The following is a 25,411-nucleotide window of genomic DNA, read 5'->3' as shown; positions in this document are numbered from 1 at the left end:
CTGAGACAGGCTTTAATCAGGAAACCTCAGGGAGAGACATGGGACAGCTGGTGGCCCAGTCCCAGGGGAATCCAGGGCCTTCGCCGACTCCTCTCCTCCAAATCGGGGAGCTCAGCAACCCCGACCGTCCTCAAAAGACGGGCCGGCAGTGCTGTCCAAGGAGGATACTGACCATGGAGAGTACCGATTGCTGTTTTCACGGGACGTTCCAAATGCTTCTTGGGGACAAGGTTGCGTGAGGCCCTGGGGACTTTCCATCCCTCCAGGAGCCGGAGGTCCGAAGTGAGTGTCCAGAGTCAGTGGCCTCATTTGCCCCAGGGCCTCCCTGCCAGCACCCAAGGCCACTGGCCCTTTTCTCCGTCCAGCGTCTCCCAGGCAGGGCCCGGACCTGGAGGCCTGCTTACCCGGTGGACTCGTCCTCCCGTGAGGTCCCTGCAGCGGGCCACTGCGGGCTGGAGCTGGCTGTGGCTGTGAGGACCGCAGAGAGTCTGGAGGTGATGGGAGAGGGTCTGCGAAGCCTGAGGAGGGTGGCGGGGGTCTCTGAGGGGCTGGGGGCTGTCGTGGAATGGGCTGAAGCTTCAGTCAGGAGAACGGCCAGTGAAGAAGAACTTCTGGCCCCTGTCTGGGCCCCAGAGGTGGAGGTGGATGGTTCTGGAGTCACAGGAGGAGGCCCAGGAGCCCCGGGAGAGGCTGGAGGTAGAGTGGAGGCTCCTGGAGGGATCAAAGGCCCTGATGAGGGCCCGGAGGCCACGGGCTCCCCTGGGAATGTGCCCCCAGACCCCAAAGGGGGTGAGGGCGAGGCCCGAGCTCCCGAGGGGCTCGTGGGTAAAGTCTGCACGTTAGACAGGTTCGTTCTGAGGAGGAGCTGGAGGACGTGGGGCACTGGTTTCTGAGGCAACACCGCCGGGGGCCCTGGACAGGAGCTACAGTTCACTGGGGCCTCGGCATCTCCACGGGGACTCCGAGCTGCTTTGCCGACCTCCGCGGACTTCCTCTCCGGGGCATCTAGGGGGAGGTGGAGGAAACAAGATGCCCTGGGGTTCCCCCAGATGGCCACGGCGGCTCTGGGAGGAGCTGCACAGGGACAGAGACCTCTCATGGCTGCTGAGGACCAGTGGCCCCTGCCTGCAGGGCGAGACCAAGAGGGAACCAGGAGCAGAGGGAGGCAGTCCGCCCAAGTCACTCTACCAGGTGCTGGCTGTGTGACCTTGTAGGAGGCACATAACTCCACTGGGCTTCCGTGTTCCCATCTATAAAATGGGCATCCTAACGACTTACAGGGCCAATCTGAGGACTCAGTGAATGGTGCGCCGGAAATCCCAGCCCACAACCCCGCAGTTAACCCAGACTTCGGCTGACTACCATGTGTCAGGGCGGGAGGCTCACTGATCGTAATAAACGTTCCATTGCGTGCAAGCTGCTGAGAGGAGGAGAGGCTCTCCTACCTTTGCTCACTTGTGCGGGGAACCTCAAACTGCTTTAAAAAAATCAAGTTTGTTGAAAAAAAATGTTTTTAAATCTCAGCCCGGAGCCTGGAATATCATAACGGCTTGATATGTGGGAGGAGAAAAGGCAAAGGAAGAAGATGGGCAAAGAGAACACGGTGGGGAAGAACCACAAGAAGGAGGAGTGCTGGAGAAAGGAACAATCAGCAGGAGACAGATGCGGTCGAACCCAGAAAACCGGGAATGATTATATTTTAAAAATCACCCGGAGGACGGTCCCCAACTCTGAACATGCCTGAAGGCCCTGGCTTGTACACGGAGTGTGTGAATGGAACAGTACGTGATTTATAGCTCACGAAAACTGTGGCTTTTGTTAATTACCAAAAGGAAACCATTCACATTCTACCGCCACAAAAAGTGGTTTCTCCTTATACGGAGCTCTTGTTAGGAAGAGGCGCGAGGCAAACGCAGCCGAAGCAGTGTGTTCCAGGAGAAGGGGCCCAGCGCTGCGCCTCACCTCCCCTGTTTCCTCTGTTTCCCTATCTGGAGGGAGCAGAGCACGGGGGAAGGAATCAGGGAGACCTGGGCTTGAGCCCAGCGCCACCACCTAGAGAGCAGTCTTAAGACAGAAACCTAACTTCTCTGGGCCTCCGTTTGCCCATATGCAAAATGGAGATATAACCACTGCAGCCACATTCCTGGGAGCAAATAAAGGAGGTAACACAGGTCACGTGCTCCGGATGTGGCCTGGCTTCTTCGGGAACCCTCAGCCTCCGGACAGCAGGGGGAATAACCATCAGCTTGCGGAGAAGCGTGTGGAGGTTTCTGGAAGCAAAATCTACAAATCAAGGGTTCTCAACAACAGGGCCGGAGGGGCTCAGGAGGCTTCCAGCCCCCACCAGTCCTGAGGGCCGTGCTTCTCCAGCCGCGGACCCCAAAAGTGACCCTAAATAGAGAGGATCCTCTTCAAATGGCCAAAGGAGTTAAACAGGTATTTTATCCAAAAGGAAATCTAGGCCACGAAACAGTAGAAAAATTCACTGTCTTTCTGGAAGTTTAAAAAACATAAAAGAGGGTGTGCCCGGGTGGCTCAGATGGTTAAGCGTCTGCCTTCAGCTCAGGTTACGATCCCAAGGTCCTGGGATCGAGTCCCGCATCAGGCTCCCTGCTCAGCAAGGAGTCTGCTTCTCCCTCTGCTTGTGCTCTCTCTCTCGAATAAATAAATAAAATCTTTTTTTTAAAAAGAAGCATAAAGGGGTGCCTGGGTGGCTCAGTGGGTTAAAGTCTCTACCTTCGGCTCAGATCATGATCCCAGGGTCCTGGGATAGAGCCCTGCATTGGGCTCCCTGCTTGGCAGGGAGCCTGCCTCCCCCCCCCCCCCCCCCCGTCTACCTCTCTGCCTACTTGTGATTTCTGTCTGTCAAATAAATAAATAAAATCTTTAAAAAGAAAAAAAAAGAAGCATAAAATAGCCACATTGAAGGTACTCTATAGGACATGTTAAATCAGAAAAATTCAATTCAAAACATACAGTGCAGAGCTGGTGGGGTATGGGGAACCAGCTACATCATGATGAGTTTCCTGTTTCTCTAGGACCCCATCAGGTGAGGACTCCTGTCTGGTGACACGCTGTCCTGCCCCAGGAGGCCCCACAGGGCTCCCAACGCCCCACCACCCAGTACTCCAGCTGCTAACTACGGAGCCCAACCATGTGTCCTCGCCACCTGCTGGCTGTGTGACCTCGGGCAAAACACATTCCTTCTCTGAGCCTGGGTTTTGCACATCCAGCCCTTTACAAGTTCTTTACAAGTTCTTTACAAGAAGAGCAAAGTGCAGGAAGACAGTGGAGAAGCTTCAGGACCCAGAGGTCCGCTTACCTGCGCAGGAGGAACAGCAGTCTCCGGGGGTCCCAGAGGGGTCGGAGCAGGCCCGTGGGCAGGGGACCCTCTCACAGCTCACCTCTCCCAGCTGGGGAAGCACAAGGACACACGTGAGGAAGCCCAGATCATCTCCCCTCCCAGAAGAGCACCCCCACGCCCCTCTTCCACCCACGGAAATATCCTGGGACAGAGGCTGCTACAGTAGGGCCGCTGTAAGGAACCCACAAAGAGGGAGGGTACCACTCAATCCAAAAGTATTCTGGCTGTTATTGGAAGTTGGGAAGGCGGGAGGAAGATGGGCTTCTGTGCACTAAGGGGACTCAGCATTTTGCAAAGGGACAAAAGGCAAGCATCAGTCCCCAGGCCCAGCTTACCTGGCACGTGCACTGGGTACAGGGCTCATCGTCCAAGGTGAACACCTGGCCATTCACCACCTTCCTTCCCTCGTAGTTGCAATCTGCAGGGGCAGAGGAGACCGGCAGTGACAGCCGAGGCCTCCCAGGCACCTCGGGCGTGGGCAGTGGCTCCCCCACTCACCTCTGCACACGGGGCAGCACTCCCCGTCGGGGTGGAAAGGGTAGGTGCAGGTGATGGGACAGTCCACGGGGGAGCAGGCCACAGAGCCCAGCTGCGCGACACAGAAAACACATGAGGCCCTTTGTTCTGGGCCACCGCCAGGACCCTCGGGGAGGACAGCCACAGAGCCACCAAGTGCCCATCGGAGCCCCCATGGTGCGAGGACAGGTTCATTCACTTGGAGTCTGTCTTCCGACAGAGGGCAAGACCCACAAGGCAACTCATCTGTCACGAGGCCCCAGCTGAACAAACCCACGAATTACCCAGGAAAGGTGAGCACCAAACACCAAGCCTGGAAGCCTGGAGCTCCCCAAAGCCGGTGAATGAACAGGGCCACTCAAGAGGCCGAGATGTTGGCCCTGAGGTCCTCTGATCTCGCGGACCCTGTCCCTTTCCACGCTGCGTCCTCACCCACTGCCAGCAAAGGGGCTCCCCCTGCATCCAACGTTTCCTGCAGGACAAGCAGGAAGGCCTGTCCCCCGCCCCCACCCCCGGCCATTTTCCCAATCTGAATGATACGAACAGTCCCACATGCTTTTTTCAGACTGAGAGGCAGTCCGGCTTAGAGGCCAAGTGCGCCTCCCGGAGCAGAGACTCAGAACACCAGGATTTGACTCCCGGCACTTTGGCCGACTAGCCGGACTGGCCGTAGGATCTTGAGGGAAGGATGACTTTGTCTCTCTGTGCCTCATTTTTCTGACCCACAGATGGAGGACACGGTGGCTCCTACCTCATAGGATTCTCCCCAAGATTAACTGAGCTCTTGCAGGGAAACGGCCGAGAGCCAGACCGGCCCATGGCAAGAGCACCATAATGGGAGTCTATTAAAGATGGCGGCTCAGCCCTGGGCTTGAGGCCCTCCCCTGAGCCCTCAGGGAGCACTCCCACATCACACTATAAGGGGCCCCCAAGATGCCCCCTGGCAGAGGACTTTCATGGGACAAGCTTAAAAAGATTTCTCTGGCCCTGGGAAAAGATTGACCCTGGGTAGGGCTAGAGGGAGCCAACTTTCACCGTGACCAAGAATGACCTTCCCCGTGCGGGGCTCTGGATGGGGCTCCAAGGTTCTGGAACTGGTGTGAGCCCGTGGGGAGGTTCCATAGACAGGGGTCAGGGCCAGGTGCGCCGTACCAGGCAGATGCAGCTCAGACACGGGTCCAGCACGGACGGGAAGGTCTGGTTGTTGTAGAAGATTCTGCCTGTGTAGGTACAACCTGCCGGAGAGAGCACAGGGGTGAGTGCCCGCTGGTAGGAGGCCAGTGACCAGGCTCCTGCCAAGGGCGAAGGTCTGAGAGTCTTCTGGGTAACAAAGGTCAGGTCAATTGCCTCCCCAAGCAGTCATCCCTGCGGTTTGGGGAAGGGACGAAACACAGGTCTGGATTGGGTGTTTTTGTTTTTGTTTTCTTTGCACTGGGTTTAGCAGAGGGGTCAGAGTGTCTCCACTTCCAGGGAAGGGAGAATTTCTTGGGCAGGATCAGGCCAGAGGGACTGGCCCAGGCACTACAGCCATCCTCTCTGCTCTTCCCCCCAGCAGCCCACTCACCCAGTCCCCACCTTCCAGAACATTCCCCCACACCTCTCCCCTCAGCTTCCCCAAGCCCGCTGAGGTCTGATCTGAATGCTGCCACCTTGAGGACATTTATCACATCCTAGGAAGAATGAAAGCAGGTGATAGGACATCAGGGGAATGTTCTAGAACATCAATATGTTATTTGTTAGATACAGGTACATGTTACACACCTGTGGTCTACAGAGACAGAGATACTTACTTCATTGAAAGAGATCAGAAAAACAAAACCATGAGGCTAAAAGTGATAAGGGGACCTTTTTAGTTTTTTTATTTTTGCTATATGTACTTCAATAAAATGTTACTTTTGAAACCATGGAAAAGGGGAACATTGATATAAAAAAAATAAAGCAGGAGCACCTGGGTGGCTCAGTCGGTTCAGTGTCTGCCTTCGGCTCAGGTCATGATCCCAGGGTCCCGGGATTGAGTCCCGCATTGGGCTCCCTGCTCTGCAGGGAGCCTGCTTCTCCCTCTCTCTGCCTGCCTTTCTGCCTACTTGTGACCTCTCTCTCTCTCTCTCTGTCAGATGAATAAATAAAATCTTTAAAAAGAGAAAGAAAGAAAGAAAGAATTAAAGAAAGAAAGAAATTGTTTTAAAAAAAATAAAGCGGCATTGTTAAGTTCTCTCACTGATCCCTAATTGTTTCACCGGTATGGTTCCTTGGTCACCCCCACCCAGGCTGGAAGCTCAGGGAATGTCTGTGTCTGCTTCCAGCACCCAGATAGGGCTGGCCTTGGGCAGACAGATTTAGGTCTCTGAAGTCCGGCTTCCCCATCTGTACGATAGGCTTGCCCCGTGGGGCTGTGGGGATGAAGCCTGTGGGGTCCAGCTTTGCATGGAGGAGCCTGGTGCAGGGTGAGCCCAGATGTGTGTGGGGCGGGGGGCGGTATCAGGGATCCCTGCCGAGGGGAGCAGGGGATGCTGTGCTGAACCAATCCCCACCCCCCCGCCCAGCAGGAAATTACCTGCAGAACAGTCCGGGCAGCACTGTCCCGGGATCCGAATTGGGTGAGGGCAAGAGTCCACACAGTCCGTCCTCTTACAGCTCACTGAACCGTCTGCCTGAAGGAGGAAGAACTTCACCCAGACCCCACCTGTAACCCCGGCCCCGCCTCCCTGCCGCGCTCCCGCCTCCCAGCACCCCCACGCCCACCCCCAAGAGAGGGCCGTGTTGCATGCTGGCCGAGGCTTGGCCCAAAGGGCGTCATGATGCCGCTGGGGGGTGGCAGGTCCCCCACAAAGAGGGCTGGCTACTGGGGAAGGAGGGTGTGAGCTTCCACGAAAGCCTCCTTATGTATGGAGAGAGCAGGTCAGAATGGGGCTCTGGTCTCCGTGGCTTCCTGTCCCTCTCTAGTGGCAGCCAAAGCTCAACACCAGCCCATCCAAATTCTTCTCTCAGCTTTTCCCTGGAACCCTCGCTCACCCCAAACCTATGGAGTACAATAAAATCCTATTTTTATAGAAAACTATTCCACCGGAAATGTCTATTTCAGAAGACAAAAGCACCACATATGGTTTCCTTTTTTTTTTTTTTTTTTTTTGTCTCTAAGACTCTGAATGTTGATGAAGCCTTTGTGTTGCTTTCTCATACTATGAGGGCCCTGGGTCAGTCCTAAAGGGGAAAGGGAGCGGATGTGCCCTCCTCCCAACTGTAATTCCGATGAAGCGTTTCCAAGTTTTGCAAGGGTCTCGGGCTTTTTCACAAACGGTGCATCGGAGACCCGTGAAGCCTGTGCCTCTCACATGCCAATGGAGTCACCCGGGGGATTAAAATGCAGATTCTGAGTGCAGAGGTCTGAGCAGCCCGGAGAGTCTCTGTGTCCAGCAGACAACCCCGGGGCATGGCCCTCGTTTTGAGAGATAAAGCTCTAAGCTCCGAGGGACTAAAAGCTCTTCTAAAGCAGAAAGGAAAGCCAGCGTGTGCTTAAACCAGGCTGTTCCTTGGTAAGCAGCTGTTTGCCTCTGGGCCCATCGACTCAAAGACCCGTCTCCTGACCCGCTTTGGCCGAGCTGAGGTCACAGCTTTAGATCCGTGAAGGAAACCCCACAGTTTCACAAGGAAGACCCGAACCATGGAGCCTCGGGCCATCCCACTCCTTTGGTTATCCGTCCCCAGGGAAATCCTGCTCTTGGGACCCCGACTGCTCCCGGACCAGCGGCTCACACCCCATTCTGTACAAATGGGACCTGCCGGCATAGGAGGGGGACAGCTTCGGGAGTGGCAGGGAGGACCCGGTCAGGGCCAAGGGGTTCTGCTCGGGGCGAGGCAGGGACAGCCAGGGGTTCGGGGAGCAGCTGAAGGCGTGCAGGTTGCCATTCACCTGGCAGATGCATAACTCACAGGGGTCACCCGGAGACCAGATCTGTCCGATCGGAAACTCAACCCCGTTGTCGTCGAGAGAGCAGCCTGGCCGGGGGACAATGAGGGAGAAAGCGCGGTTGGGCACAAGTGCTGAGGAGGGTCCCTAATGCCTGCCCAGTCTACAGCGCCCCCCCCCCCAAGGACAGGCGCTGGGCTTGCTCATGCCACACACACAGTCCCCCAGAGTGTCCATTCCGCCCCCTGCTGGGCCCAGGGGCTGCCTGCAGCTGCTGGCCCAGCTGGGGGCTGGCGGGGGAGGGGGGTTCCCTCCAAACACGCGCCTGTTCCACACAGACAGGCTCACGCAAACAGATGCCGACTTCCGAACCCATAAATGCACACACTCGCACACGGGCCCGCTCACACAAACACGCACACTCCAAGACAAACACATGCAGATGGCACTCCCACACACAAAGACACGCTTCCCGAAACACACACACACGCGCGCACACACACACGATCTCCGCAGGGGCCGCGCAGCCTGCCTCTTGGAGGGCATCCAGGCCCCGTGTCGGGCAGAACACCAGCAAGCAGGGCCCGGGGCCGCACCTGTCATGGGTGTGGGTTCCCGGCAGGTGAAACAGCACTGTCCAGGGCCCAGCCACCACTCCTCTCGGGGGCAGTCCAGTTCTGGACATGGTGTGAAGGAACATTCTACTTCCCCATTCTGGAAGAAAACCAAGGGCACGGGCTGTGAGGGCAGCTCCCCAGCCCTGGGCCGTCTGAAAGCTAAAGAGGAGGCTGGCAGGTTGCTGTCACCCTCCTAAAAGTGACAAAGAATCTTTGTGGAGCAGGAGTAGGAGTGGGGGTGGGAGGCAGGAGGTTGGAGGGGAGGCTGGGAGCGTGTTCTGAGATGTCCCGGCTGCTGGGATGGGGGTCCCTGCCAGCCCCGGCTACAGCCCAAGTCCCTCATGCCCTCACTTCAGCTCTCACTCCAGTCTGCCCTCTCTCTGCAGCCAGAGAAAGTTCTCGTGCACCAATGGGATCGCACAGCTCCAAACCTAGAACCCACTGGCAGCTCTGCTGAGCCCAGAGCCCTCCGCCTGGCTGGCAAAGCCCCTCACGACTGAGTCTGAGGCAGACACTATGGGGCCCCCTCCTCCCCAAGACCCCTTCCCTCAAGTACTGCCCTTGGCTGACAGGGGACAGGCCCTCGAGGTACCTGGATGGTTCCTTCACCCCCCACTCCCCTCCCTGAGAGCAGAGAGAATATAGACAAGTGACTGATGTCCAGCTCCCTGGCCTCTGGCTACACCCTTCTCCACCGTGCAACTCACTCCAGAGCTCCCTGCGGGATCAGCCTGAGACCCCGCGGTCACCTGGCTCCTTGCCCCCCCCCCCGCCCCCCCGGTCCCGCCTCCCTGGCTGGCTCCTCCTGCAAATCTTTGGTAAATCCCTTACGCAAGAATCCCGCCCTGGGCCCTGCTTCTCGGACCCCAACCCAAGCACCCTCCCATCTGCAATCTCTTCCCCTGCCTGACTCATTGCCCACATCCTACGCCCCAGCCAGTAAGGAACATCCTCAAGTCCTGACAACAGGAGTGTGCTCTTGCCCCCTGCCAGGCACCCGTGCCTTGGCTCCTCTTCTGGTAAGTCCCTCCCCCTGCAGATCCCGGCTTAGCTCCCCTCCCTCCAAGAAACCTGCCCCTCTGGTCAGGAACTCTCGCCACCACCTGCCCATGGCCCATCTAGGCTGTGGGCCCCCTGAAGAGGGGACCGGGGCTGTCCTGTGTTTAGCTGTGGCCCCAGCACTCAACATTGCCCCAAGCACACAGTAGGTGCTCTATACCGCTAAAGGGAGAACGGCAAGGGGACAGTGGGAAGGTCTTGGTGAACGCAGGTCCCTGTAATGCCTCTGCTGCCTGCCTGTCCCTTCTGCCGTATGGCAGCTCTTATTCTCGGGGTTGAGGCATGCTTGGGAAGCCCTGCACCCAGCCGTCTCTCCTGCACCCACCTACCTGGCAGACACAGGTGGTACACTCGTCACCACCCCCACTGAACACAGCCCCATCTGCGTACCACCGGCCGTGGAAATAGCATCTCACTGTGGGGGAGAAAGGGAGAGGCAGCTCAGGGTCTTTGGGCTGGAGCAGCTAAAGAGAAAGCAGAACAGTGGGTTGGGGAGCCCTGGGGAAGCTAACATCCTCCCACCGTGTCCACAGCACGTGCCCCATTCAAGGAGCCAGCCACTCCCTCCCAACTGTCCCCCTCACCGAAACTACACTGCTGCTTGGAAACTGATGCAGGAATGAAACTAAGACCCACATGTAGACTAAGACCCATAACCAAAAAGGGAGGGGACTCCCGGAATCACTAAAGAGTAACAGAAAAGCAGGAATGAAAAGAGACTGTCCCAGGGGCGCCTGGGTGGCTCAGTAGGTTAGTCTGCCTTCAGCTCAGGTCATGATCCCAGAGTCCTGGGATCGAGTTCCCGCATCAGGTTCCCTGCTCCTCAGGGAGCCTGTTTCTCCCACTCCCTCTGCCTGCTGTTCCCCCCTGCTTTTGCTCTTTCTGTCAAATAAAGAAAATCTTTAAAAGAAAGAAAGGAAGGAAGAAAGAAACAAAGAAAGAAAAGAAAAGAAAAAGATACTGCCCCAGAAACCTAAGACAAGGTCCAAGACCAAAGCCATCCCCTGGAGACCAGGAGGAATCACCAAAGGCTTCTTTTTTTTTTTTTTTTTTTAAGGTTTATTTATTTATTTGACAGTGAGAGAAAGACAGCAAGAGCAGGAACATGAGCAGGGGGAGTGGGAGAGGGAGAGCAGGCTTCCCGCTGAGCAGGGAGGGGATGCCGGGCTCAATCCCAGGACACTGGGATCATGACCCAAGTCGAAGGCAGACACTTAAGGACTGAGCCACCCAAGCACCCCCTCTTATCCGAGGATCCCGCACTGATAAAACAGCCCACAAGCCGGCCCAGGCCCACCCTGCTTAGTCGGTCTGCCTTGGATCAAATCCCAACTACACAACTTGCTAGGGAGGGATTTGGAGCAACATCCTTAATTTCACTAAGCCTCAGTCTTCCCATCTGTAGAATGGGGTTGATAAGAGCTGTTGATGGTTACTACTTCATAGGCAGTATATTACCTACTCAAAAATGTCTTAGCTAAAAATCATATTTAAAATATAAGAAAAATATTTTTTTAATGAACACCAGCTTTGCAATCAGGTAGGCTCAATTTCAAGTTCTATTCTTATATTAACTGGTTGTAGGTCTCTGGGAAGTGATGACCTTGGTAAGCCTCGGTTTTGTCGTCTATGAAATAGGGTTATGAATAGTACTCCCTCAAGGCTGAGCCACACGGATGCGATGAGATCAAGGGCTGGCAAGCAACAGCACAGAGCTGTCAGGGAACATTCGTGATGATGATGAGGTCATCCCAGGAAAAGAGAACCACATTTTTAACAAAGGACCAACTCATTAGCGGGGAAGGGGAGACGCCCTCCCAGTCTCAAGACAAAGCCATGCCAAGGGTGGCCTCACACCCATTCCTGGCTGTCCTGAAGGCACCTCCCCGGGGTAGGGGCCGCCTGAGCAGGCAGCCAGATCTAGCGTCCAAACTACTGCACACGTAGTAGGTGCTCAATTAAACTGGCACTTTGAAATGCTGCACTTGATTTGAGTTTCCAAAGCAAAAACCAATCTCCATCCTCTGCTCCACTCATCCTTCCCCCAAAAATACACCAAAAAACTAACCCCGCCCACACCCCAAAGATTCACTGACCTGGAACACAAGTACAGCAATCTGACTTCAGGGGGGTCTGACAGGGGCCAGGAGGACACTCGGGGGAGATGCAGGACACATTTCCGGCCTGAGCGGGGGAGAGATGGTGCTGGGTGGGGGGCAGAGGGCAGGAGGAGAACCAGGCCCTACAGCCCCTCAGTTTGTCCCCTATTTCACGCAACCCCTTGGGTCCCCTGTCCAACACCAAAGCCCCCTAAAGGAAATTATCCAAGACCTCTGAATGCCACCATGGTGACAGCAAGGACAGTGTGCAGGGACACAAGTCCTGGCGTTTACCGCCGCGCGCCGAGGACATCCTCCCACGGCATACAGGAGCTTTGCAAGGATGCCGGGAAGAGGCGAACGGAGGTTGCGCCACCAGAAACACCTTCCCGTGCATCTCAGTTTTGAACCAGGTAAAATCTTGGCTATTCAAAGAATTAACTTTAAAAGTAAATTTCAAAATTTGAAGTTAAGGCAAAACAAAACAAAACCAAAAAAATGAAAACCTGCCTCTGGAGCCAGCCAGAGCTCAGAAGCTGTGTTTGCTCCCCCACTAACGAGTCGTGTGACTTTGGCCAACGTCCATCAGCTCCCTGAGCCTCAGTTTCCCTATCTGCGAGACGAGCCAGAAACGGCACCTCCATCAGGGATTGCTGAGGACTGATGCCATGACACGATCCACAGAGGTGCTTGGCCACTGTGTGTGCGTGGCACATGGGGAAACTCGGTAAAGGGAGGTGCTGGCTGTCTCTGTGCCCTGCTCCCCACTCCCCCTGCACCCGCTGGCCTTCCATGGTGGCTGCTGCCCTTGCCACCTGGCCAGTGAAGGTCAGAGGGTGGCGGTGAGGAGTGGTGGGCAGAACCCAGGCTGTGGACGCAGACCTCGGCTCAAATCCCAGCTCATGCCTTGTCATCAGTAGAACAGGGACAGGAGAGCTGACCCGGACAAGCCACCAGCAGTCACAGCTAAGGCAACAGAAGGAAAGCCCCAAGCCCCAAGCCTGGTGGGCCCGGAGGGCTTCTAATGGAATCGATGGGACAGCACCTGGCCGTGTCTGGAACACAATAGGTGCTTAATAACTATTCCTTGAGAAACGAATGGGCCTACAGCAAAATAATACTCTTAACAAACTGGTAATACGCTTCCTCCCTCCCAAGTGTGGATACCTAGGGTGTCAGGATGGGCGAGGGGTCTAAGACGCCAGACTCAAGCTTCGCTTCCCAACTGTGGATACCTTTATTGGGCTGGCAAATATTTTGCCTGGAGAGAAAAACAGCCTCCCTGGTGGGAAGTTTCCGAGGGAGTTCCATCCCCTCCCCTTGCTCGACAGATGGACCCTGTTTGCCTCCTGGCTCTTTGCTGCTCAGCAGAAAGCTCCTGGACTCCATAGACCCCCACGCCTTTAAATTTGACAGGTTCCGACCAAAATCCACAACCTGGGAACTCTTCCTCCATTTGACAAGCTCACCTTCAACATCGGAGCTTTCCCTCTTCCTCTAAAACCCCCAAAGGTTAGGAAAACAGCCACAAGGCTTTGGGGCTCTTGTGATGCTCACCAGGCAGACACAGACAGTGCAGTTCTCGTCGGGAGGGGAAAACACATCCCCTTCAGCTCGGATGACGCCACTGTGAAAACAGCCTTTTTGAAAGACAAACAGGAGTGGAGGCATCAGACCTCTTCAAAGCAGAGGAAGCTTGAGGTCTCATTACTTTTCCAGGCGTAATGTCCCTGGAACCTTCTTTCACTGGCCAGGATGCCCCAGGAGCGGCAGATCCAGGTACCCAGGACTGTGCGGACCTAGGACCCCTGGAGAAGTAAGCAGGAGACACCCACAGAAGATGGCCCAGGAGGGTTCCATCCAGGTCTATAAAGCCCGAACTCTACTGAGAACGTGGCATTTTATTCCCATACAGCAGGAAAGGCAGCCAGGCAGCCCCGGGTTCAAAAACCTGGTCTGTCCATTCAGTTAACCTGAGTGACCTTGGATATGTCACTTAACCTTCATGGATTCAGTTGTCTTTATTCTAAAATGGGAATACCCTGCCGGGGCTTTGGATGGACCCACAGCCTCCCACGGAAGGTGCTCAGCCATTCACATTCAGTATACAGTAGGAACATGGCAAAAGGTCACAATTATCATTAAGAAGCCACTAAGTCTGTTTCTCATTCTAACCCTTCAGAAGGTGTCTTCACTGCTGCTCCCTGGGCAGCAGCCCCAGGATCTTATGGCCAGAGTTCAGGCCCCTCCCCAGATCTACGGAACGAGAAGCTGAGTTTTCACAGGATCCTGGGGATCCACGTGCAGAGTGAGTTGTGAGAAGCTCTGTGGAAGGACCTGTGAAGATTTAGGGTCTGTATCCTAACAGCACGGGAAAGCGAATGAAAAACTGGAAGCAGATTATGGAAGTAAACTGGAAAGTGGACAGAATTTGCAAAGGATTACTCCTCTGGCTGCAGGAGGGGAGTTGGGGCAGGGGAGGAGGACCGCTGGGTAGAGTTGGGGAAACTCACTGAACGTGTGAAAGGATGAAGCTCAGAAAGGACCCCCAGAAGATGAAAAGTTCCCCCTGAGGGATACCACAGCATAGAGCAGTGGTTCTCAAAGTGTGGCTCCTGGACTAGCAACACCAGCATCACCCGGGATCTTGTTAGAAATGCAGATTCCCAGACCCGGCTCACACCTGATGCATAAGAAGCTCTGGGGGATGAGACCCAGGAATTACCCTTCTAGTGATTCTAATGTACCCAGAAGTTGGAGAACAGCCTTTCAGCGGCAGATGGGCTGGGGAAGGGAAGGAGTAGGACCATGTGGGGAACTCAGAGCCTTCCCCAGACCAGCTCCCACCTGTACACGACGGGCAGCAGCCCCCATCTTTGGAGGGAACCGGGTGGGAACAAGCAGCATCACATGTCACCTTTTCACAGGTCACCTCCCCATTCTGGAAGCAGAAGTAGCAGTTCCAGCCATCACAAGGCCCCGGACACCAGACCCAGGCAGCCCCCAGGATCCCTCCCACCTACCTGGCACCAGCACTGGGAACACCCAGGCTCCGTCCAGCGGCTCCCTGAGTCATACGTGGCTCCCAGGTGCCAGCAGGCAGAGGACCCTGGTGCCATCTGTGTCACTGCTGGGCCCCTGGGCAAGGACGGGGACCCCTCCTGTGGTTGTGAGGGAGGTCCGAGGGTCCCCAAGAGGGAGGCACGAGGCATGGGGGTAGCCACCAGCCGAGTTGGGACAGAGGGCAAGGATGTGGGTGGTGCAGGGGTGGGAGAAGGCAGACTGGTGGTCCTGACCCCAGTTGGGGGCCCCGGGGCCCCGGAAGGAGGGCTGTGTCCGGGGGAGAGAGCAGGCCGGCCGGCCTCTGGGAGCAGCAGGAGCATCTTGGGCGGTGGCTGCAGAGGCTGCAGGATGGCGGATGGGGCGAGCACGGCTTTCGGGAAGGCTGAAACGCAAGCAAAGGGGTCTCCTGAGGGAGGCAGCGGGGAGCAGGAGGCGGATAGAGGGAGGGGGGGCTTGAAGGCAGCTCCTCCACCAACAGTCCCTGGATATCTCTGGACCAGTTTCTTCATCAGCATAACTGGTGATCTAACCAGTTTAACCCAAGTTCAGTTCAACCAGTTCAACCCAAGTTCAACCCAAGACCACGGTGCCTGCAGTGACGATCACACAAGGGATGGAAAAGCACCACAGGAGCAGGTCCAAGTGACAAGTTGGGACTGGGTCCCCGGCTCCCCCTCCCAGATGTGGCTTCCCGGGAGAGGATGCTCAGGCTCCGGGTGGAGGCGCAGCCTGGGGAAAGCTCGCGGTGCACTAGAAAGCGCGTGCGCAGTATTTAGATGACCTTATACGTGTGTTTATAGGCACACTGCTGCAGCATGGCAGCGTGAGCTGACGCCACCTTGTCCAAAGTGTCCTGGGAGCCCAGGTTCCGGGGGCTCCTGTCTCGGGCCCCTCTAGCATTTGTCTTTCCCTGTTACCATTTTCAAGAAAACAAAAGGGTTAGGGAAACAGTAAGATGGCAAGGCAGGACGAATGGATAAGTGGGAGGGGGAAATGAGAAAGAAAGTGAAGAATTGGAAATAACAAGACGAACTGGAAAAGAATGGGTGAAACAGGAAGAAGGTGCAAAGACTTGAGGGCGGGGGCGGGGCCTGGAAAGGTGGGGCGGGGCCTGTGCTACAGGGGCGGGGCCTGGTGTGAGGGCGGGGCCTGGCATTGAGACAGGGCCTGGGTCCGCGACTGCGGGACTGGTGGCTCACCTTCACAGGACACGCGGTCAGCTCGGAGCCTGAAGCCAGGTCGGCATGTGCACAGGAAGCTGCCCACGGTGTTATGGCAGGAGTGGTGACAGACTCGCCTCTCCAGCGGCCTCCGACACTCGTTTACATCTGTAGGAGAGCCTCGCTGCCAACAGCTGCCTTGTTGGGGCGACGACCCCTTCTTCCTGCATCCCTGAGCCCAGAAGACGGGGGCAGTCTCCTTGCCATGTTCTTATGGGCTCCATCCCTGTCTCAGGATCTGGGACGTGACTCAGATGTCTAGGAGTGGGGCTGAAATCTACTGCTAGTCCCCTTGGAAAGTTCATACATCCCCTTGGCATTTAATGGATGCACCGATGACTCATTTCCGCCCCACCCCCACTCCCTGCCCGGCTAGGCAGCCATGGTTATGCCCTGGCTGGTGGGGATGCTGCCTGGTGGGGATGGTCCCCCTGGGAATCTCATCTCCAAAACTTCCAGCCTTCCACGTGTGGTAGGGGATGGTGTGGCCCCTTGAAAAAGAGTCTCAAACATCACTGCCCAACTCAAGGTAGGCTTCAGGACAAACACCAAAGTCTGCCAGAACAAGGTTTGTTTTCAGGCCCAAGGGCCCCCACCTTCAACCCATGAGCCAAGCTTAAGCCAAACATGCCAATCAATCCCTTTCTGGAAATTTCTGCTAATGGGCTAAAAAAACAGGGGTCTCCTTCTAAACCAGAGGAACCAAGACATAACATGCTTTATTTACCAAGGGGAGCAAAGGCAGCCAAGAAAATGGGTGAGCAGAGAGGAATCCTTGGGATGTATCTGGGAGAGGGTGGAAGAGAAACGTAACAGGATGAAAGTGGCACGTGGCCAGGAAAAGTCCAAGACAGGGTCTTCCATGAGGAGCCACACCAAACCCAGGGAAGGGCAGGCTCTGAGCCAAGGCTCAAGGGCTTCCAGGCTCCAGGCGGCCAGGAGGTCTGGACCACTGGCCTTTCCCAGTCCCTGGGCTCACTCTGCCCATCCTCCTGATGGGCAGCCTAAGTATGAAGACAACAGGCCCCCCCCCCACCTTACCTACACAGGAGTGCCGGTTGCCATGGAGGTGGAAGCCAGTTCTGCAGGAACACCTGTAGCTGCCTATGCTGTTTTTGCATCTCTGCTGACAGGGGGTCCCGAGGCATTCGTCAGTGTCTGCAAGGGACCAAGGCAAGGCTGCCGCTCATTACCCCATGGAGTGTCAGAACTGGGTGCTCCCCACTTCCTCTCCCCTTGCCATCCCCTCCCCCATTCAGGGCCGTGGGAGACCCTCCTCACCCCTCTTTCTCACCACCCACATTCAGCCTATCAACAAAATCCTCCCTGGCCCAGCCCGTCTTCTCTCCATCCTCAGTGTCCTACCCCAGCCTGGGCCACCTTTGTCACTGGTTTGAGAAGAGCGACAGCCTGGTGCGTCTCCCTGTGCTCCTCCCAAGCCTTCTGCTGCAAAGCGTCCAGAATATTCTGACCAAACATCCGGGCCACTCTCCGCTCCCATGGGCATCGATGGCACACCACAGCTCACGAGCCCTGGGTGGCCTTTCCCACTTCCTTCCCTGTCCCTCACCTTTGTTCTGCCACCTTCCAAATGTACATGTTCTTGTGGGCCTCCCTCTTTGCCCACGTTCTTTTGTTTGCCTGGGATCCCTGTCTATCTTGTCTGGGGGAAAACTCCTACACATACCTCAAAACTCAGTTTCTATTGTGCCTCCTCTGTCAAAGCTTCCCCATGCCAGTGTATGAAATTGTGAAACACTGGAAATAATGTATGCGTCCTTCAATAGGAGAAGAGTTAGTCCACTGTGGGAGGGTCACACGGCAGAGCCCCAGGCAACAGTTAAAACGAGCAACACCGGCCCATTCACACTGATCTGGAGAGATCTTCAAGACAGATTGCTGAGAAAAACAACCAACAAGAGGCGCAAATCCCAGGTCTAACATGGTCTTGGGCAAGTTACTTAATTTTTTTAAGCCTCAGAGTTCCTATCAGGAAAATGGAAATAAATAGCACCAGCCTCACAGCATCAGTCTGAGAAAGAAATGAGAAAATGCACGTAAGGTGTTTAGCATGAGGCCACAATCCAGCTCTGCACCTGTTCGCCACTCAGCCTACATCTGTGAGTGGGTATGGGTGTGTGTGGGTGTGTGTGGGTGTGTGTACACGTTGTGGGGACAAGCAGGGAAGGCACGCATCAGAGCAATAGCCAGGTGCTAGGGGGAGCTGTGTTCCCCCAGAAGCACATGTTCAAGTTCCAACCCCTCGTGTGATGGGATTTGGAGGTGGGGCTTTTGGGTAGTGACTGGGTTTAGAGGAGGTCTTGAAGGGGTTCCTTCATGATGGGAGCAGTGCCCTTATCAGCTCTCTGTCCCCGTGAGAACACAGCACCGAGACCATCTGCAAGCCAGGAAGGTCCCTCACCCGAAAGTGAACGGGCTGGCTCCTTGACCTCGGGCTTCCTGGCCTCCAGAACCATGAGAATAAATTCTGCTGTGTAAATTGCCCAGTCCGTAGGGTTTTGTTACAGCAGCCCGAGCAGATTAAGACATCAGGGTTATTCCCGAGGGAGAGCAGGGCCCAGGAGTGGTGGAGAGGGTCTGGAAGGAGCAACTTTCTAAAACTTATTTTACAGTTTATGGCTATTGCAAATGATAGAAAATAACAGCACACTTTCATGGGGGACCTTTTGCTTGATCTGTCTGGTTTAAGAGAAAAGGCTTCCTTCCGCAAGAAGCATCTTCAAGGAAGGGATGATTATGTTGGAAGATCTCCCTCATCCTGCCCTCACCCCTACCTCCTCCTGCCCCTCCCCACCAGATGGGGCAGCTGGGACACCACTGGGGCAGGGGGAGCTAATGAGGACAGTGGGTGAAGGACTGCAGCAGGCACGCCTCTCCCACAGCCCTCCCTCACCTCAGGGCCTCCTCGGTCCTGCCCCCGGCCCTCCCCTCGGCCTCTCCAGCCCTGTGCCTCTACCCTGCAGAGAGAGCTCAGAGCTGGACATGCCAGGATTCAAGTGCTTCCTGCGGGGATGGCCTTGGATGAGCCTCAGTTTCCACATCACTAAAGCAGGGTTGACTAACAGGCTCTCCCTCGGGGGACCAGGAAATGTGGTAATGCGTGGAGCGCCCATGCTGGGCTGGGCAGGGCCACCACGCCTTTGACTCGGAGCCCCACCACAGGGGCAACGGCATCAGCATTACCTGTTCCCGGGCCGCTCACCTTGGCAGCTGTGGCGGTCGGCAGCCAGCTGCATGCCCGGCCCGCACTCACACACAAACCCGCCTTCCGTGTTCACGCACTGGCCCTCGCAAGAGGCGCTTAGGCATTCATCGATGTCTGGGAAGAGAGAAGACATCTTTGCATGGACCACTCTGCGTGGTGGTTGGGTGAAGGGTTAAATGGACCCCACGAGGATGCTGTCCCCTCAGATAGCCTGCCCTCAGCAGGTGGAAAGCACCACCACCCCCTTTCTTCCTCCCCGAGGAAGAAAGACCAGGCACCACCAGGAAAGTCATCAGCCAAGAGGGAACCACCAGAGAGCAGAGGCTGAGGGCCAGGATCCTTCTCTGTGACCCATGTGGACCAGAGGATGGAGGATGACTGGGACAGAGTCATTTCCAATGGCCCCACGGCAGGGCAACGCTCAGAGGGCAGAGGGGAGTGAGCAGGAAGGCTGATTCAGTTCCATTAAATCCTTATTGAGCACCACCTGTATGCAGCAGATCCAGAGGGAGGCCACTGAGGACACAAACATGGCCGAGACATGGCACAGACTCTCCAGCTGGTTAGGGTCTGTTAACATCAAGAGCCACATGCCCATGAGGTCGGCACCCGGCTGAGTGATACGCATCCCACCGGGGAACGCCTGGAGGACAGGTGGGCAGAGGACCAGGAGGCATCAGGAAGAGGCGGGCCGTGAGCGGAGAGAGCCTGAGGCTGCGCTGGCACTGGCAGGAGCTCAGGTTCCTGCAGGGGCAGCGGGAGGCCGGACCAATGGGTGGAGGCGAGGCTGCAGAGAGCCCAGAAGGTCCTGAGGCTGCTGCCCAGGGCAGGGTGGCTGGATCCAAGCAGTCCTTTTCAGAAGTTCAGGCCTGTGGGGTGAGGGGCGCCAGGGGACACAACTCCCCACCCTGACTTCATGTCCTCCCTTCTCTAAAAACCATGACACCTCTCAAGGACCTACAAGATCTGTGCCGCCCACTGCAGTCCGCCTCCGGGTCCCCCAAGCCCTGGCCCCACGCCTGCTGGACACCTCCTTTCTCCCTACCTGCTCTCCCCAGAGCTGGCCCCTCGGGACCACACCCACCGCCTCTAGGAAGCCCACCCTGACTAACCCATCCCACTGGGATCCCTGGTGGCAGTGACCTAGCTTTGACATTAGAACAACAGCTTTTCCAAGTTCCGTTTGCTTCAGCAACAAGAAGTGTGTGCAGAAAGAGCTCCCCAGGAAACATTCGTCAGGGGGGGGTTAGGAATTGCTTCAGCCTTCCTCAAGAGGATGTTGCAATGAGACCCGGAGCACCAAAATCCACAGCAAGACCCTTGACCCAGTGGCTCTCCTTCTGGGAACAATGAAGAGAAGCCACTTGACTGCAGCATTGCTGGTAGTAGTGAAGCTGCCGACGACGTCCGTGAGGGACCGCAAGTTACAGCAGAGTCACAGACGCGGCCCCTAAAACTTCCGTTGTGAGGACTGTTCCCCAACCCCAATAAAAACTGAGGAAAAGGGGCGCCTGGGTGGCTCAGTCGTTAAGCATCTGCCTTCGGCTCAGGTCATGATCTCAGGGTCCTGGGATCGAGCCCCACATCAGGCTCCCTGCTTGGTAGGAAGCCTGCTTCTCCCTCTCCCACTCCCCCTGCTTGTGTTCCCTCTGTCAAATAAATAAATAAAATATTTTTTTAAAATAGAAATAGGGGCACCTGGGTGGCTTCGTGGGTTAAAGCCTGTGCCTTCGGCTCGGGTCATGATCCCGGGGTCCTGAGCCCCTGCTCAGCGGGGAGCCTGCTTCCTCCTCTCTCTCTGCCTGCCTCTCTGCCTACTTGTGATCTCTCTATTGTGTCAATAAATAAATAATCTTCCCAAAAAAATAAAAATAAAAAGTGAGAAAAAGAATGAAAACTGTGCATAAGGTATGGGCCCCATTTACAGAACACACAGATATGCGCACCTAACACACTACACACGCAGGTACACACACTCACAAACACATACACCTCCAGGGAACAGGGCAGAAGAAACGACTTCATTTTAGTAACACATATCTCTGGGTAGGGACTTTGGGGACAGGCTTGTTTGTAACTTCTACCCTTCTTTCACTTTCCAAATGTTCCAAAATAGGTTATTTTTTACTTTCACATTTAGGAAAGAAACATTATTTTTACAAAGTCAAAACTAACCCAACCCCCCCCCCCAAAAAAAGGCAGGGGAGTGGCTTTCTTTCAGCTCTCTGGAAAGATCCGCAAGAAATGGGTCCCAGCGGCCACCTCTGAGGAAGGTGACAGACTTTGCCTGTGAGAACATTTTAGACTCACAAACAAATAACACTTTTACAGAGTAGTCATCGAGGCTGCCTTTCCTCATCTTTCAAACATCACGAGCCCAAGGGAACCTTCCAGGGTCAACTCACCTCCCGTGCTGGTTATCTGCCCCTCTAGGGACCCAGCTCCGGGCGCTTGGCCAGTTATGGCCCCATCACATGGGACCATGGTTATCCTGACTTGTCTCCCCGTCTCCTGTTCAGAAGCAGGGACCAACAGCAGCCAGGACCTAGCCACCACGCGTCACCACAGCCCCTAGCCCCTAGGCCCATAAGAGATGCTCATAGCAAAAGGGACCATTTTCTTGGTTTTTCCTGCCTCCCTGCCCATACCCCACCCCCTCACCCCCGCCCCCAGCCAGAGTTTGGCCTCACTCAGCCTGGCCTGCATCTCTCTGGAGACTGTCCTGGCAGGACAGACAGATGGACAGAGGAGACAGAATTCCCACCCACCCGGCCCCCAAGTCTCTCACCCGTACACCTGATGCCGACAGCCGTCTCCGTCATGGAGAAGCCCACGGGGCACACTCGGGCCACCTCCTGACAGCCGCCGTGGTTACAGGACAGGTCACAGCCATACTCTCCACAAGGTCCATGGGCTTCTAGAACAGGCACCACCCCCGTGAGCACATAGCTCGCCTCAGTGTCGGCCGCGCCCCCCCTCACTGGGGTTCCTCCTAAACTCTGCTGGGAAGGTGGCTCTGGAGGCCAAGAGGCCGGAGCTTAAATCCAGCTCTGCCACTCACTAGCCAGGTAACTCTGGGCGAGCCACTAACTTCTGTGCCTCAGTTTCCCCATCTGTAAAATGGGGATGAGAAGGCCTCCCTAAGGGGGTTGCTGGAAGACGATATTCTCAAAATATCAGACAAAAGCCCTGAGCTGGGCACACAGTCTCAGTGCCAGAAGAATTCTTCCCAACTGCCGTGGCCCACCCCCAGTTACCTGGGCAGGTGGCTCCTTGCTCTCCATCCTGGCAGGAGCAGACGTTGGGAGCAACGCAGATGCCACTCCCGCAGCCAAAGGAGCAGAGCGCTGAGAGGAGAAATGCAGGTGAGGGAGTGGGACCTACTTGGGCCAGCCCAGGGAGCGAGCGCCCTGCTGGGGAGGGTACCTAGGGCAGGGGGACAGGCACTTACGCAGGGTGCAGTGCCCACTGCCCATGGAGGGGGCCCAGCCAGGGCAGCAGCCGCTCCCGAAGCCTGAGAGGCAGACGTGGGGGCCCAGCCGGCGTCTAGGAGAGAGGAAAGAGCATTTTCCACATTTCTGCTCTGGGCCAGGGATTGGTCTGCCATGCAGTGAAAGCCTCCCAGCCAGTCAGTCAGTCAGTCAGTCAACAAACAGTTCTTGAGACCTGCCACATGGACGCAGAGTAGAGTGGCTGGGGGAGTGGAGGGGGGGACCTCAGAGGGGCCTCAGCACTGAGGGGGAAAGATGGAAATGGAGGAAGGGCCCTAGGCATGGCTGCCACAGGGCCTTTGCACTTGCAGTTCCCTCATTCAGGAAGGTTCTTCCTCAGAAGTGTACCCAGGTCACTCCCTCCTTTACCCAGTCTCTCTCTGCTCCTGCACCTTCAGAGAGATCCATCTCACCCACCCTTAACTTGCTTTCTTCTTCTTAACACTTGCTTCCTGGGACATTAAATTACTTATCAATTTGCTGATTTGTTCATTGTCTGTCTCCCTTCTCATTCTCTGAGGACCCGGGTCCGTCTTTGGTGTTCCCTGCAGTGTCCAGAGCAATGCCTGGCATATAGTAGGTGCTCACTAAACGGCTGTTGAGGGAAAGGTTGAGAAAGGAAGCCAGCAGAAGGGACAAAGGAAGAGGGCCACTACAGGGGAGTCCCAGAAATGTCATTCTCCAGGCAAAATCTCTGTGGTGGGGCCGGGGGTGCCAGTAAAAGGGAGACAGTGTGCCCAGCACTGCATGAGGCATGGCAGTACGGTCAGGAACAGGCCACTTTCACCACCTTCAAGGGAAGCTGAGCAAAGACCCAGGTGATAACAAAAGAGTGTGACCAGTGCCACACAGGGTCAGGCTTTGGAGTTCCGAGAAGGGGAGGTTTCCTGCAAGACCAGGATCTAGGTGGAATCGAGCAGGAGTAGGGGTAAGGCGGGGAAAGGGCACTTCAGGCAGAGGGAGCAGCAGGTGCACCGCCCCGGAGGGGGTCAGGGAGGGTGACTGGAACTGATCCTGTGATGGGCTGGGCAGAGTGATGGAGTCCAGCCCGGTTTTAACTGGGAATCCTGGCACCACGGGAGAGGGACAAGAAAACCCTCCCGGACTGTGCTCTCCTCCTGCTTGGAATGTTCTGCGGGTCAGGCAGTCTGCAGAGTATCCCCCAGGTGCCAGGTGCGGCAGCAGGCACGGGCGACAAGGATGGCAAAGGCAGACTCACTGCACTCAGGGAGAGCAGCTGTCACATGTGACAAGACTCTGGGAAGGAGAACTGCGGCCACAGGGCAGCGCGAAGACATCTGCACAAACTGTGCCTGGAGCCTCAGAGACATCACAGAACAAGCAAAGATGCGGGGCCCTGGCGGGTGGGAGGTGCTGGCCGAGCTGGAACCCGCCGCCCGGGCCAGGGCATCAGGGCAGCAGCCTGGGAAAGAGGAGCCGGCAGCTCCTGCTCCTCGGACGGGGCTCTGAAAGGGACTGGGGTGCCCCCGAAGCGGCAGACGGAAGGATGCCCCGGAGGCCGGTGTTGCCGCCCCCTCAGCTGGCCGGGGCCGAGCGCCCCAAGTAGCCTCCTCGGACGGGCGGTGATGGGGAGACAGGTGGCTGGAAGGCTCCGAAGTGCCGCGGAGCCGGGCCCATCGGGGCAGGAACTGGCGGTGGCGGCGGAACACACGTGCGAGTTGCGAGCCTGGCGGGGCCGCCCCCTGCGCGCCCCCCGAGGCGGTGGCCGCGGGCCAGGCCGCCCGCTGACACCGTGTTCCCTCGCTCGGAGCATCACGCACACACGCGCGCTCGGCCCGCGGCGGCCCTACCTCCGCCGGGAGGAGACTCGAGGGGAGGGTGGCATCAATCGGGAGAGAGCAAAGGGGCAAACACGCCACCCCCGCCCGCGCGCGCACACAGGCGGAAACCGAAACGTAACCCAGGGAGAGCCGGGCGGTTCCAAGGTCCACCGCGTGCGTGCAGCCTGGACGCGGAGGAAGCCCCCGGCCCCAGAGACGGCCAGCCGCTCCGGAGACCCGGTGGCACGTCCCGGGCTGCCTTCGCCAGGGGTCCGCGCCCCAGGGCACACTCAGGGGCTCACCCAGCGCCTGGCTCTCCATCCCCCCCCACCACCACCACCACCGGTCCTGGCAGGACAGTCCCCACCAGGGGCGCAGGACTGGCTCCCGCCCAGAGCACAGGCTGCTGTCTCTTTGTCCGGACCCCCTGGGCTGCGCCCGCGCGCGGACAGCGCCCTGGAGGGGAGCTCGGACCCGCGGCTGCCGGCGGCTCCCCGGAGTCCCTCTGCCCCACGCGGGGAGCGCCCCTGCGGCGGGACAGGGGAGGGGCGAGAGGCGCTTACCTCTCGGCGGCGAAATGCCCCGGCGGCTTCCTCCCGGTGTAGCTGCGAGCCGGGGCCCCCAGCAGGAGAAGCGCGACACAGGCGGCCCGGAGGAGCAGTCCGGCCCACATGACCGGCGGCGGCGGGTCCCCCCGGCTCGGCTGGGCTCCGGCGCCGCGCGCGGGGGGAGGGGGCTGCCGGCCCTCGCCCCTCCTCCTGGCGCTGCAGGGAGCGAACCAGCGAGCCCCGAGCTGGCACGCGGAGCCGAGCAGGGGGGCTGGGGACTCCGAGAGGAGGGGCCGGGGGCCGCGAGGGGACGCGCCGGACGGCTGGGGGGCGGGGGGTGGTCTGGCACCTCGGAGCGAAACACACAAAAGACAGCGCCGCCCGCCGGCCGGTGGCCTCCTGGGGAGGCGCGGAGCCCAGGGCGGGGGCAAAGATCAGGGACCCCTGGGGGCGGGTTTTAGCCTCGGCCCACACCCCCTGCCCCGGTTTGGGAGTCGGCTTCCTGCGAAGGGCTGTGGGC

At 57.1% G+C, this 25,411-nt stretch overlaps 1 protein-coding gene across 3 annotated transcripts; it reads right to left on the bottom strand.

Annotated features, from left to right (window-relative positions):
• Positions 1-25,411, bottom strand: VWCE (von Willebrand factor C and EGF domains). Of its 3 annotated transcripts, none has more exons than XM_046017269.1 (20): positions 24,907-25,411; positions 22,523-22,617; positions 22,329-22,418; positions 21,860-21,988; positions 19,069-19,185; positions 16,887-17,003; positions 15,825-15,953; positions 14,586-15,007; positions 14,410-14,503; positions 13,120-13,202; positions 11,560-11,647; positions 9,793-9,878; positions 8,384-8,501; positions 7,791-7,876; positions 6,435-6,531; positions 5,033-5,115; positions 3,863-3,953; positions 3,700-3,782; positions 3,323-3,413; positions 1-711 (listed from the first exon to the last, which is right to left on the bottom strand). In XM_046017269.1, exons 1-20 carry the CDS (start codon positions 25,014-25,016, stop codon positions 401-403), a joined length of 2,520 nt encoding a protein of 839 aa, XP_045873225.1. In that variant the 5' UTR covers positions 25,017-25,411; the 3' UTR covers positions 1-400. The 3 variants fall into 3 exon arrangements, with proteins under 3 accessions (XP_045873225.1, XP_045873224.1, XP_045873223.1); XM_046017268.1 differs by having other exon boundaries at positions 1-1,005; positions 6,435-6,527; positions 7,811-7,876; positions 24,907-25,408; XM_046017267.1 differs by having other exon boundaries at positions 1-1,005; positions 24,907-25,406.

The sequence above is a fragment of the Meles meles genome, chromosome 8, assembly GCF_922984935.1.
Source record: "Meles meles chromosome 8, mMelMel3.1 paternal haplotype, whole genome shotgun sequence".
NCBI lineage: Eukaryota > Metazoa > Chordata > Mammalia > Carnivora > Mustelidae > Meles > Meles meles.
The sequence above is the reverse complement of the archived record's forward strand: the minus strand, read 5'-3'. Positions and strand labels throughout refer to the sequence as shown.

Excerpts from the sequence above, each read along its gene's own strand:
- VWCE (XM_046017267.1), bottom strand. The coding sequence starts at position 25,016 with ATGTGGGCCGGACTGCTCCTCCGGGCCGCCTGTGTCGCGCTTCTCCTG. Across the intron at positions 15,954-16,886 it reads CAACCGGCACTCCTGTGTAG|ATGTAAACGAGTGTCGGAGG; the intron begins GTAAGGTGGGGG and ends GCTCTCCTACAG. Across the intron at positions 9,879-11,559 it reads TTGCTGTACTTGTGTTCCAG|TGAGATGCTATTTCCACGGC; the intron begins GTCAGTGAATCT and ends TCTCCCCCACAG.